Genomic DNA, 13,726 nt, shown 5'->3' with positions numbered 1-13,726 from the left:
TGATTCATACTTAAGGTAGAATTTTAACGCAAAAACTGGATTTAAAAAGAGAAATATGTTTTTTCTTAAGCTAATTTACGGATTTTTATATACTTATATATTTTTAAAATAAATTTTATTGATCTAAATTTAATATTACTGTACGGCTTTTAGGAGGATATTGTAAGAAGCATATAATTAAAAATCATAATTACTCATACTTAGCATCCACATCTATAAATCTTCGAATTTTATTGTGACCATGAAAGTAAAATATTGCTAACAGCTGTTTACTTAAACAACGGTTTTGATTCCCACGATAATATTTAAACTGGCATTATTTTTATCAAATAAATATTTTTTGCACCTTAACTGTTCAATTCAAATTCTCAAGTTATCATAACTACCGACAATTTCCTTAATTAGTTTTTGACATAAGTCGAGTTCCTTTACGTAACGAACTATTAACATGTTAAATTGAAAAAAGATGTAATAAATAGATACTTACATCGAAAACACTTCTTAGTATAACCTCCCACTAATGCACAGAACACTGAAATAATATTATTTGAATGTTAAACAATTAATATTTATTTACGAACACAGAAAACACGCAACACGCGCAAGTCAAGTATGTTCGGCGCGACACATCCTCTACGCACGACAGTTAAACAGGTACTAAAATAAATAAGAAGGCAGCGTGCAAAATGCAAACAGTCAACAAGACAACAGACGCAGAAAGACGATCCTACGGAAGGCTCGAACCTACGGATGGCGCTAAGGTCGCAAACTCATGACATGCGCAAGCGCGCCAACAAAACAGGAATTTGACGCTTGGAGTAAATATAATACTTCGGAATCAATATTCCGAATGAGTGATAGGTCAATGTACGAATGTAAAGAAAATCACAATTACTTTGCAATAAAGGATTGACGATCGAATCAACTTTGTTTAAAAGTTTATCTTTTTTTTCATGAAATATTATTATTTAATATTCATTAAATAACAAAACGATAGGTATATGACAACTAATTTTATATGCATCCAGGATATAATCCATGGTTTAATACTTCTTCTACTTCTACTTTACTACTTCTTGTTATGATTTTTTCCAACGAATGTAATACGGGTCATATAGATAATGTCGCTATTTCTCTGACCTATTGACCAATTTGTGACTGTCAATTGCAAAATTGAATTACTTACGTCGGAACATTCACATATGCTGCCGACAAAGTTTGCGAATACCATGTTACTACGTACTTATTTAATTAATTTAAATAAAAAAATTGTGACGGTTCTTTTTATAACAGCAGTGTTTCTGCCATATTGACTAGAAAGATGTGGTAAGACAGACAAACAGTTTTTAAGAGCAGACACGCATATACGAACGACCTTAGATAGGACTGTTTGACCTTTAAGTTTTCTTAATTCTTATAGATGTGCTTACTGCTGACAAATGTTTGCGTCACATAGGGTCAATGCGAAACGACACGTGAGATACCTATTTTAAAACATCAACAACTTTGTTAAGTAAGTATATTATTATCATTAAGCTCTTAAATATTAATATCTCACAAAGATACATCCATCAGAGCGTTGCAAAATTCACCTTGCAAGGTCAGATGCGACGTTGGATATAAATTAATCCAAAGTAGATGTAAGATTGTATCTTTAAAAAGTAGTGGATTTTACCGTAATCATACGTGATTTTCAGTAGCATTCAATCTGAATAATATGTAGTGGATTTATCATTTACGTCATTATTCAGTTCTCATTGACTTTTACTTATTTATCCGCAGGATGAAACTTAACTAGGCATCGGACTATTTATAATCCTAAAATGGACAAGCGTGAATTGTAAGAATTAACACACACTTTTATTTTTTAACACCGTAATCGATAATAATAATAATTAATAAAATTCTATTCCTGCCTGAGATTGGCTATAGATGCGTTTACGGTTCGATTGGTATTATGGATCAACCAGCGCATAAAGCTCCATAGCTGACCACAGGGCTTTCCTAGAAAGGGGAGAATGGGGTATTATACTGCTGACCGCAATATGCTCATTTACTACATATTACGTATTTACTGTTTCCTTACCTACATGTTATTCCTTATGGCACCGTAGTTTCGTCATACCAGATTTGGTTATGAATGTGTTCTAGGAGAGATTTAAAGTGTATGCCCAAGTTTCAAAGGCCTTAATGTGTATTTTGACCTATTTTTGGTAGCACTCTTACCTACCTAGTGGTTGATATTCGACCTCACGAGACTGTCTGGTTCGAGATTTGAAACCGAGGCATGTACATCTGATTTTTTAAAGATGAGTGTCGTTATAAAACATCATGGAGAAACCTACACTAACCTAAAAGTTCTTTAAGGAATAAAAATATAAACAAAGGCGTGTGAAATCCACCAATTCGAACTTGGTCAGCGCGGTGGAATATGGCCTCTAAGAGGTGACAGAAGGAGGAGACAGTGCCTCGACGACTTAGCACTTAGCACGAAGAAGCTTTATTTACATAAAAATATATTTCATGTTTATAATGTTCGTTGTGAAAATAAATGAATAGTAAACTTCGTATCGATTTCAAGGTTATTCTCATTTCGTACGAATTATGCACATTAAAACATGTCAAGTTCGCGGGCCGAAATGCGACCGAAAGTTGCAAAATATGCAAATTGAGCTACTTTTAGTACGCTTTTAAATTTCGATTTATTATCTATACATCGATACATACATATAAATAAAATTGAAGTGTCTGTTTTTAATATTGAAATAATCGCTTTTTACTACATTCATATGAATATAGATACGGTACATACACCAAAATAATATTTATTTCAATGTATGACTGTCTGTCTGTCTGTTTGTTCTGGTTAATCTATGAAATAGTTGGACCGATTTCGACGGGACTTTTTTTGGCAGGTAGCTGATGTACCTACCTAATAAGAAGTAACTTAGGGTAAAACCGCGCCGCTAGCACAGCTAGTTATGAAAATACCTAAATATAGATTCTTTCGGGGACTAAGTAATTCTATGTTAACCTTCTATCACTGATGATCGAAGATTTTATTACTTATCATTAGGTGGACTGCATGCTCGTCTACTACTCCTATATAGGTAATAAAAAAGTGTCGTAAGTCGTTATGTTTCACTTTAATTACAAGACAAACACAATTTCCACGCCAATATAATTTTCAAAACTGCGTAGCTACATCTTACATTGAACTTATATTGAAGCAAAAAACAAACTTAACAACATCTGAATAAATATCGTTTACCTATACAAGAAATGCATTGAAATTCATTGAATACTGCTTGTGCGTAGTTTTCATATTCCTTTACAATTATATGAACGGTATCAATTCCATATGGTTGGATCTATTGTTCTATAATGCCTGTGATTTTAATACCTATAATTTATCCCTTAGTTTATTTGTTGGTGATAATAATAATAATAATATTATTCTTATCACCAACTCATTATTGTCCCACTAGTGAACACGGGTCTTTCGGGATTGGTAGGGGATGAGGCAGTAGCGGACTAACGTCGTCAGAGGCCCACAGACCTTTGATATATTTTTAAGAACTCTCAGGTATGTACCTAGATATTATGTTACCTTTCACCGTTAAAACAAATCATAATTCTTTAACCGACTACAAAAATGAGGTTCTTTATTTGACCGCTGCAAGTAAGTTTGTTTGTACCAATTTTCCGTGATTTTCTTAAAAACTATTTATCCTATTTAGACATACATTGTTTTCGTTATCATAAATATTCACAGAACAGTGAAAAATCAGAGGTGTCTTTTAAACTGGATTTCTGTCCAGCGGTGGAGTTTTAAGGTTATTCGATGATTCTTTTTTTTATAATATGGAGTAACAGACGAGCATGCAGTGCACCTGTTGGTAAGTGGCTACTGTCGCCCATGGACATCTGTAATCGACTCCAGATAGGATCAGATATTCGTACCGGAGGTCGGCCACAGATGCGCCGCTACCCCTGAGGACTAAGCTGGAACACCTCGGAAAAGTATGTCTCCCTTACCACACCTTTCAAACCAGAACACAGCAGCGCTTAACACTGCTGTTATAAGGCAGAAATAGGTGTGGCGGTGGTGGTGCCGGAGTCGAACAACAAAGGGTTCTACGGCCTTCAAAAATTGTATGTTTATATTTATTGACAAAAGGCTATAATTTAACAAGATATTATGTACAGACAGTATTCATAATAGGTCCGTGATGTTCTGGTAGCTAAAATCTAAAGATTACGTTCACCGTTTTATCTTAATTCCGTACGTTGACACCGTAATAGGCCTTGCTCAAAGCATAGTCTTGTAATGATATCACCACATAATTGTAAAGTTGTCTATAGTACCTAATTCCTAATATTCATTATAAATACCTTTCTACAGTATAGCCCGACAACTGAGCGTTCTATGTTACAGTTACTATGGTTCAATGGATTAAAATATAGGACTTTATCTTTTACTATATTATAATATCATTGGCTTTCATTCCGCTTCACAATGACACCATCTCGGATTGATTGAGTTTTGACATACACAAATTTCGTACAAGTAGTAAATGACACATTTTCTCCCCATGTTCCCATGTATTGCTTTAAAGACGCTTTCTACACTCCCAGCCAGATACTAGAATTTCCTGTGTCGTGGGTGCCATGGACACATACATAGACAAATACTTTCTCCTGAGGTATTCCCTCAAGATTATGACATGGGGCTCTTCAAGAGGGGTCTAAAAAGAGCTCTCCTTCAAAGCCGGCGATGCATCGACTACTTCTCTGGTGTTGCAAATGTCCATAGGCGACGGTGACTGCTTTCCACCAGGTAGCCCGTCTGCCTTATCGTTAGGTTAAATATAAAAAAACAGGAACAGAAATCTAAATTTGTCGATGTCTGGCCGGGGATCGAACCCGGGAGCCTCTGCGTGTTAAAACGGTGTAGTGACCGCTCCACCACTCGGGTCAATTGAATGGCCTAGTTGAATATATTTGCTACTGTTAACTTAATTCAATTTCTTCATCGTCTGCGCGGGGATCGAACTCAGAACCCGGCATGTTAAACCGGGATGGTGACTATTGCGCCAAGGTATATTTATTAATTAATTAGGCCAAGTTCAGTATTTAGAGTAAAAGCCTACTTTAAAATGACCACTGTAGTCCAAATACATCCATATTGGGTGGTAGAGGTTTTACTTACTACTGTAACTGTACTACTTATTACTGTAAAATTCTTTCGCTGGCCTCATTGAGAGTTCTGTATCATTGAATTAGGGTAACTTCGAAATTTTCAAATGAAAATTCCATCCTTGTAGTTTCCTGTAAGATCTTTTCAGCGACAATAGCTCTTATATAGCCATTGGTGCAATGCTATAGCTATCATCGAGCTGAAAAGATTGTCTTCCGGAGACAATTTAGGCGCTAGCAACCTATTTGTAATCTGCTTCAAATAAAACTCCCTATTTCAGCTTCACAATTATATCTATAACCACTTAAAATACAGGGACTAAAGATACACCCCTCCTTGACCCACAAACTGCAACTGAAAACAAAGCATATTGACAAGTATGTTATCAGGCGGTATCAAATATCAATGACACAAGATAACGATAATATCACACATGATTCACAAAACGAAGCCAGATACCCGTGTGGTTGGCGTGATCATAAAAATATTTGCAGAATTATAATGTAGATGTTAAAATTGGTAAATAGTAATTGTGTTAAACAACAATTGTAAACCTTATAAACCTTATTCAATTTTCATGCTCTTTTGGCGTTTTGTAATTGGTTGATATTAAAGTGATTAAAAGTGAAAGACAAGTGTTTTAAAGTGATAGGAATTCATTGAAACGTGGTATCAAGTGTTTTTTGTTAAGGATTTTTTAAAATATAATTTTGGAGAAACTTACATTACATTGAGATTTTCGTACAGAGAAAAACTTTAGGATCAATTGCGATAGGTACTACTACTAACCTACTCCTCAGGTTTTTGAAAGGCATTCAACAATTTTGAAATGTTTACAAATGAAAGACTAAAATAGACTTAATTAAAATTTAAATGACTTAATTTACGTCAAAAATTCAAATGTATATAGAAGTCTGTGAAAATCGGGTGTAAAATGAGCTTGAACAAGAGGGCGGATACGGAGGACGGTACGTTGACTAAGGGCGTAAAAGACAGCGCTTGTTACTTCTGCAACGACCTTTTCGAAATGGGCAAACTGCAGGTATGTCTATATGAACAAGGTCCCCAATATTAGAGTAAGAAACTAAGAACCGTATAATGTAAAATGTGATAATAGAGATATAGAGATATTATACATGGGTGACTGCAACAGCACGTGGACTGTATGCTCATTTGTTGCTACGAGTATCATCATACAAAAACGAGTAAAGTTGCATTACTTATCAAATTTAAACTATGTATATTAGCCAAAATTTGAGGTGTTCCCGGAGCGCTATGACTTGGGACTTTTCAAAAGAGATGCAAAAAGAGATCTCCAAAGCGGGCGACGATGAATACTTTTCGTTAGGTAGCACGTTTATATAACCGGTTTAACTATAAAAAAGGACGAAAATCTAAATCTATAATTATTAGAAGCCAAACGTCTGACCTAACGACTCAACTTTCTGTGGATTTCTGTTATTTGCACAATCTTTGCAATTTCTCTTGTTTGAGCAGTGTGATATGCGTAACAATAAAAATAATATAATTTATCATGTAAATATTTGAACGCAAATGGATTACCGGATGGTTATCAGAGATGAGTGATCGGTTAAGCGCGCGGTGCACCTACCACGCCTTCTCTAGATAGACAAATCTGACTGATAGCGAATACGGATACTTAACTTATCAATTCTTCTTAAGACTTATTTATTTATAGGATTTTAACAGTAGTATATGATTAAAAAGGAATATATTTAAATAATTTCAAATCTTACCTCACAACAAGTAGGTAACCTTACTCCGATGAAATAACACTAGAAGGGCGGATTCCTCAGAAATCTACTGAATTATACATATGTCGCAACCTGATACCAATCCTTACAGTATCCCAATCCCATTGCTAGCTATGGGTAGGTAACTCAGATTTAGGAACGTTTAGAAGGGCTTAGAAACGTTGGCTAAGTGCCAAATTCAGTGACAGATGGAGAGATTTATCACACATTTGAAATTTAAAATTAAAATTGGAAATAATGCGTTGAAATATCAATTTTTCATTCTTCACTTTAAGGAATATATAAATAATTTGTAAAACCCACATAGATTCAAACTGATGCGAGACTTTATGTTAGGTATCCTAACATTACCTATTATTACCGCTACAAATTAATAATACTCGTTAGGTGATATAATAATAAAATTCCAGCAACACCTGAAACTATGCGGCAGTATCTTGGAGCAGTGTCCGCTGCGGTGCGGCGCCTGGATCCAGAGGAAACACAAGGAGACACATGTTAAGGAGTGCCCACAGATGGCCAAGGTTAAAACCAATTTAGTTGAATGAATTATTATAATAGATGGAAATTTAGGGGTAGTTTAATGTTATAACTTGGTATAAGTAGTGACCTAATAACGTAGTCAAAATGATGAGGCACAATGGTGTGGTCAATGATTGAGGAGTTCAATTCCTTACTTTCTAATAAAGAATCCTATGTACGTATGAAGTATGATAAATTTGATGAAAATGATGTGGATCATTTTGCCATGAACTCATGATGCCATGAAAAATGAATGCTGATTTTTGAGAAACTATTAAAACTGGTTATAAAAATGATAATATCCAATATACCTACTATGCAAAGCAAAGAAAACATCACTATTTAGATTAGAAATATTTTGGATTACCTTTACATTCGAGTGGTAAACTTATTATAGGTAGGTACTTACAAAATTCACTGATATATAGGTACTTCATTCTTAAAATCCAGACTCGGAGCACATCCTCTCCAACCCACGCGAGGCTGTCAGACCCAGCACCACCACCACCGCTACCGCCGGCGCCGGTGGTCAACAGTCACACGTGGTCACCACGCTCAGTGCCCTTGGAGGAGTGTGTGTCGTATCTTGAGAAGGAAGTTGCTGGAATCAAGTAAGCATTTTAATCATGGTTTTAATAAGTTAGTTTTTGTTCAATACGTACTCATTTAAGTACTATATTAAAAGTAATTCTCTATTATACGTTTTCGTCTTATTTACTTATGCGTGTATAAGGAAGAAAGGACAGATGAATTAAGACAGACCAGTACCCTTACCATGAGTTTTTACGTTTTGACAAATATGACTGTTTTGGTATTTGTTTACGTATTGGCCCATATAATTTTCAAGTTCTGACACAATTCGCTAGGGGCGCTGATTGAAATTTGTATGGGCAAATACGTAAACAAATACCAAAACAGTCATATGTGTCAAAACGTAAAAACTCATGGTAAGCGTACTGAATTATGCATGATTTAGATCTCGTAGATTTCAAGGTGTCAAAATGGCGCGACTACTTATTTTCTGATATGTACTTATATACTTATATAAAAATTAAAACATTTGTATGCCAATCTGTAAATGAACTATCTATCATTCCTTGTTTTTATTATGTTGTGTCTATTACATTTTTAGAAATGTTAAATTTAGAATCCGTTTACAACATTCCCGATCTAATTGAACCGAAAACTGTCGGCATCATATTTAGTTTGTTATTATTATTTCCATTTTTTATCCTTCCAGATTAACAATAACAGAAGAGTCCAGTCAACGAGACGTTCAGAGCACTGAGATTGAAACGATCCGCGCCAAGTTGGTGCTGGTGGAAGAGAGGAGCCAGCACTTCCTCTCGACCCTCGTGTCTTTGCGATCAGCGGTGGATGATGAAGCAGAGCGCGCGGCGAACTGGGCAGCGCAGTTCAAACATGACTTGGCTAATGTGCAGCTTGCTCTGCAGGTACTGAGGTGCTTTGAAGGTGGTAGAACCCTGTGGTTTGACTTCGGCGGCACCATCGCCACACCTATGTCTACCTTATAGCAGCAATGTTAAGCTCTGTTGTGTTGTGTAGCAAGGGAGACATACTTTTGCGAGGCATTCTAGCTTAATCATCTGGGGTAGCGGCGCATCGGTGACCGACCTCAGGTAGGAATCTAATCCTATCTGAAGTTGATTACAGATGTCCATGGAAGTCAGTAGCCACTTATCATCAGGTGGACTGCATGTACATTTGCTATTCCTACAGTATAAAAAATCAATAACTAAATAGGAACCTCAATTATATTTTTTGTCTTCCGTAAATTTTTATATCTCAAAACCACATGCGAGTATCGTTTTAAATGACTATAAAAATAACGTCAGTCAAAGATTGTAAATTCCAAAACGGGTGTGTTTAATTATCCAGGAGTTGCAAAGCCAGCAGATGTCCACCGTGATGCGGCTGGAGAGCACCGTGAGCAGCCTGGTGCACGAGCAGCGGGAGCGCGAGCTGCTGGAGCAGGCGCTCACGCAGCATGACAATAGGATCCGAGCTGTTAATAAGCTGGGTTGGGAAATATCTTTTATATTGAACAGATAAAAGGGGAAAGTTCTTGGGAAGTTTTTTAGACTTTTAGCTTTGTTGAAACTGATGACCTTAAATCTTATGTATGTACTCGTATCTAAATGTTCTTATGTAGGTATGGTATGGTCAATGGTGTCTTCTTCTGCAGTACCGAAAGTCAAACTTTAGGCCTTGTAAAATAACAGAGCTATATACTTAATAAGTAAGTAGAGATTTCTATATTTCTACAATTAACTTCTGATAATTTATAAAACGAGAGATGTTTTATAAAAGTAGGTAATCACGACAATATAGCAGAATTTTAAATTGATTATTTTGTTTCTGTAGTTCAATAAGTATAATTATTTTTTAGAAAATCCATCTCTGAGCGCTGTTCCTTCTTGGGAAACATTCGGTGAGCGTTTTGTCGCTTCTTGGGTGTTGTCGGCATTAGTAGCGTTCACCAATAGTCCTCACTGACTCCTCTTTACGTATATTACAGAAGAAGTAATCGAATACATAAAGCAGACGGTGGAAGAGGAGAGAGAACGGAACGCGGAGAACCGCACAGCGCTAGAGGCCGAGCTGGCGGAGGCGCGGCGGTCTTCACAGCAACTGGCGCAGCTCTCCGCGATCAGGATGCAGCTGCAGCACGACAGTGCGACGGAGAGACCGGTGGGCTAACAGTTTACACTATTATATCTATTAAAACATACGCCAATGTGTTGTTAAGGGCTCGTTCACACTTGATTTTCCAGCGTAAGCGTTCGATGGACGTTTGCGCAGCAGACGTCGCAACAACACAACGAACGCATCGACGATGAACCACGCTAGAGAAACGCTAGTTTGTAGGCGCCTTAAGTTCGGAAAAAAGGCAAATACTGCCACAGTGGAAGATTAAATGAACCTTTTTAGACTAATTTTGATATCTGTATAATTCCAAAAACTACAAGTATTCCAAGTATTTTATCTGCGCACTTTGCATGATACAATGTGCAAGTTACTGTGAAACTTGCACTTACGCAATATCACAGATCTTAACAATTTTCCTTTGTAATCAATGAAAAACCATTGTATCATTATAGGTATCTATCATTTAAAGGACACTTAGCACTTATACCGACGCCTTGATTTGTCGACGACGCCTTGCTTTACTGCTCCATGAAGCATGTTTTAACACTTTAAATAATTTCAAACATTTTCAGGCTTTGGACCGAGTAGCAGTGCTGGAAGTGGCGACAGCGGACGCTCGCGCTGAATCATCAGAATTAGCGACAAAAATGGAGCTCGTGTCCCGGGATCTTCGGGCTCTCACCAAATCCTATCTGAAAATACGCAGCGAACTCGCTGACTTCCAGACCAGGGTCAGCTTTAACCACTCAGAATTGGGGAGTGATAATGGTATGATTGTTTATTATTATGCCTGTTTGAATGCCAATAAAATTTATCTTATATGGCACCAATCACAGAAGATTTTGAAAAGAGTAGCGACCGGGTATGCCGTGCTATTTCGGTAGTTGTGACCCTTGGACATCTGTACGACTAAACCTTAGATAGCAGAATGATAGCTGATATGATACGCTATTCATCATCATCAACCCATGTCTGTCCCACTGCTGGGCACGGATCTCCTCTCCAATGAGAAGGATTAGGCCATAGTCCACCGCGCTGGCCAATTGTGTATTGGTAGACTTTACATACCTTAGATTTTTTTATAAATCTCTCAGGTATGCAGGTTTCTTCACGATGTTTTCCTTCACCATTTAGCAAGTGTTAATTAATTTCTAATACGCACATAACTTTGAAAAATCAGAGGTGTGTCTGGAATATATATGGATAAGGCAGTTATACGCTATTAAATCTACTGATTTAATAGCGTATCGCCTAATAGCTGATTAGGAGGAAATATGGGTGGCGATGATACTCTGAAGCTAATTGTGTGTTTTTACAGGTCATCTGATATGGAGAATAGAAAATTTTACGTCACGAATGAAAGATGCCAAAGATAATGATACTGTTCTTACCAGTCCTATCTTTAGAACCAGTAAATATGGATACACCTTGAAGGTATTGTACTACCTATTTATATTCAAATATTAATATTTCTTCTTATAACAATAACTTTAGACTATATATACCTATCTAGATAGATTTAGCTATTTTATTTAAGAAAATTCTTTATTTAAATAAATTCTTTATAATAGGTATCTTGTGGTATTTCATGAGCTTTATGACAATTTAAAAGAACTTACTTATTTTTTTCAGGCGGAAGTAAATCTAAACGGTATTGGCAAATGGAGAGGACGGCATATAACTAGTACAGTTAGGTTGGTAGGAGGTCCCTACGACCCCCTTCTAGAGTGGCCCTGCGACCTGAACATCAACATCGTCTTGAAGGATCAGCCGACTAATCGTAACCAGGTAACAATAATCGACTTTAGTCTCTCTACAATAAACCTTATGGATAGGATTCTAATCAGAAATGCGAGATCCCTAGTGATATTTAAGTAGAAGTATTCGTAGACTGCAACACAGGTATATCCCATGCTGGGTAAAAATGATTTTTTTACACTGGCTTTTTATATTCTGGGGGATATCGGGATATACTGGTTAAGTACTTCACAATATTAAAAATCTCTATATCAGGTAGGGTATTTGATGAATTATTGAAAAATACAATATGATAAGCCTTGCCTACATATAATGATTTTCTCTTTATCAGTCTCTTTAAAACGCAACACACAGCTGAGCTATGGTGATACACGCTTGATAATGAATAAGGATATACATTTGAATGAAAGATAGAAATATTTCTTTCGTGTGAATAAAGCTGCGACACAACTAAACATACAACATTTATTTAAATACCTTTTACAATCCTCAGGCAATGGACATAGTAAAGTCACTTCAACTCCGTCGCAAGTCGTCCTCCAAGCGACACGACTACGACGACGACGAGAAGACCAGGTCTACCGAGACCCTGGACAAGACTTTACTCCAGCTGAAGAGGCAGCACATCTTCATCCCCCACACCAGCCTCGACAAGTTCGAGTATATCAAGAATGACGTCATGTTTCTCGAGTTCTTAGTTATACAATAAATTAATGGACGAATATCTCCGTATGTTATATGGTTTCTTCGGTATGCTAACGTTACTACAATTACTAAAGTGAACAATGAAGGGTAGTATTTCAGATTAAATACTGTATAAGATTTTTCTATGTGGTTTCAACAGTTAATGCGGCATTGAGGGACAGGGAACTCCTCACAATTAAGGGCTGGAACATAACCATTATACATTATCCATATTTAATGTATCTTTGTACTTTATTTCATACAAGCTGACCCGGCAAACTTTGTACCGCCTCAAAATCTATTTATCAAATATATTTCATATAAAATATAGCCTATGTTACTACATGGATAATGTAGCTTTTGAATGGTGAAAGAATTTTAAAAATCAGTCCAGTAGTTTTTGAGCCTATTCATTACAATCAAACAAACAAACAAAGTTTTCCTCTTTATAATATTAGTATAGATAGATATGTATACGGCCTAATAAAAGTTTATACAATTATAATAATTTATGTACGAATTAACTGATATTAGGTAATCTACTCTAATCGTATAAGTATAAATAAGCTATTGTAATCATAGTTTTAAGGACAGGATAGTTGCAATAAAACACTTATTGTATACATATTTTTATTTGGATCTACAGTAAAATAAGAACACTCAGAAGTTCAAATATTACGTGTTTACGGTCGATATGACACTAAAATAGGTTTTACCATCTAAAAGATAGGTGCGTTTATAGTGAAGCCGGATTTAGGCACGAGGTCTCAAAGCACCCTTAATATTAAAGCTACTACTAAAAAATGGAATCAAGTATTTTTTTAATTTTTTGAATTGCTAAACAAATCATAATTTTGAATAAAGATTTTATAAGTCACAATAAGGTTTATATGCACATTGCACACTTAGTATCCGAATCCAAAAATAAATTATATTTAAAAAATATAAAAACATATTAATTTCCGATATGATTTTTTTTTCAGTACCTCCCTCTTTCCCGGCAATATTACTGCTTCGATCTTTCAATAAATTCATACATAAATTGATTTAATTGTATTTTAAAGTACCTTTTCTGATGATATCTGATCAAAGTAGATCGGCTTCACTCTAAACGTTA

At 35.9% G+C, this 13,726-nt stretch overlaps 2 protein-coding genes across 3 annotated transcripts in view; one reads left to right on the top strand and one right to left on the bottom strand.

Moving 5' to 3' along the window:
• ldd (lipid droplet defective) overlaps positions 1-683 on the bottom strand; it is a 118,378-nt gene extending 117,695 nt beyond the window's left edge. The window contains exon 1 of the mRNA XM_073089572.1: positions 488-683. The gene's annotated coding sequence lies outside the window, so the exon portion shown is untranslated. The remainder of the gene's footprint in view (positions 1-487) is intronic.
• Positions 684-3,500: 2,817 nt separating this feature from the next.
• On the top strand, positions 3,501-13,439 carry Traf-like (TNF-receptor-associated factor-like). Of its 2 annotated transcripts, none has more exons than XM_073089406.1 (10): positions 3,501-3,586; positions 7,386-7,499; positions 7,948-8,108; positions 8,738-8,951; positions 9,397-9,538; positions 10,037-10,209; positions 10,740-10,935; positions 11,486-11,601; positions 11,800-11,955; positions 12,419-13,439. In XM_073089406.1, exons 2-10 carry the CDS (start codon positions 7,491-7,493, stop codon positions 12,632-12,634), a joined length of 1,383 nt encoding a protein of 460 aa, XP_072945507.1. In that variant the 5' UTR covers positions 3,501-3,586; positions 7,386-7,490; the 3' UTR covers positions 12,635-13,439. The 2 variants fall into 2 exon arrangements, with proteins under 2 accessions (XP_072945507.1, XP_072945506.1); XM_073089405.1 differs by lacking the exon at positions 3,501-3,586 and adding an exon at positions 6,078-6,242.
• The last annotated feature ends 287 nt before the right edge of the window (positions 13,440-13,726 follow it).

This window comes from Epargyreus clarus, unplaced genomic scaffold (genome assembly GCF_041222505.1).
Source record: "Epargyreus clarus isolate Ecla_fem2 unplaced genomic scaffold, WU_Ecla_fem_2.2 ptg000029l, whole genome shotgun sequence".
Lineage (NCBI taxonomy): Eukaryota > Metazoa > Arthropoda > Insecta > Lepidoptera > Hesperiidae > Epargyreus > Epargyreus clarus.
The sequence above is the reverse complement of the archived record's forward strand: the minus strand, read 5'-3'. Positions and strand labels throughout refer to the sequence as shown.

Bases quoted from the DNA above. Each gene is read 5' to 3' on its own strand.
- Traf-like (XM_073089405.1), top strand. From the start codon at position 6,135: ATGAGCTTGAACAAGAGGGCGGATACGGAGGACGGTACGTTGACTAAG. The intron at 7,500-7,947 runs GTTAAAACCAAT...CTTAAAATCCAG, and splicing joins AGTGCCCACAGATGGCCAAG to ACTCGGAGCACATCCTCTCC. The intron at 11,956-12,418 runs GTAACAATAATC...TACAATCCTCAG, and splicing joins AGCCGACTAATCGTAACCAG to GCAATGGACATAGTAAAGTC.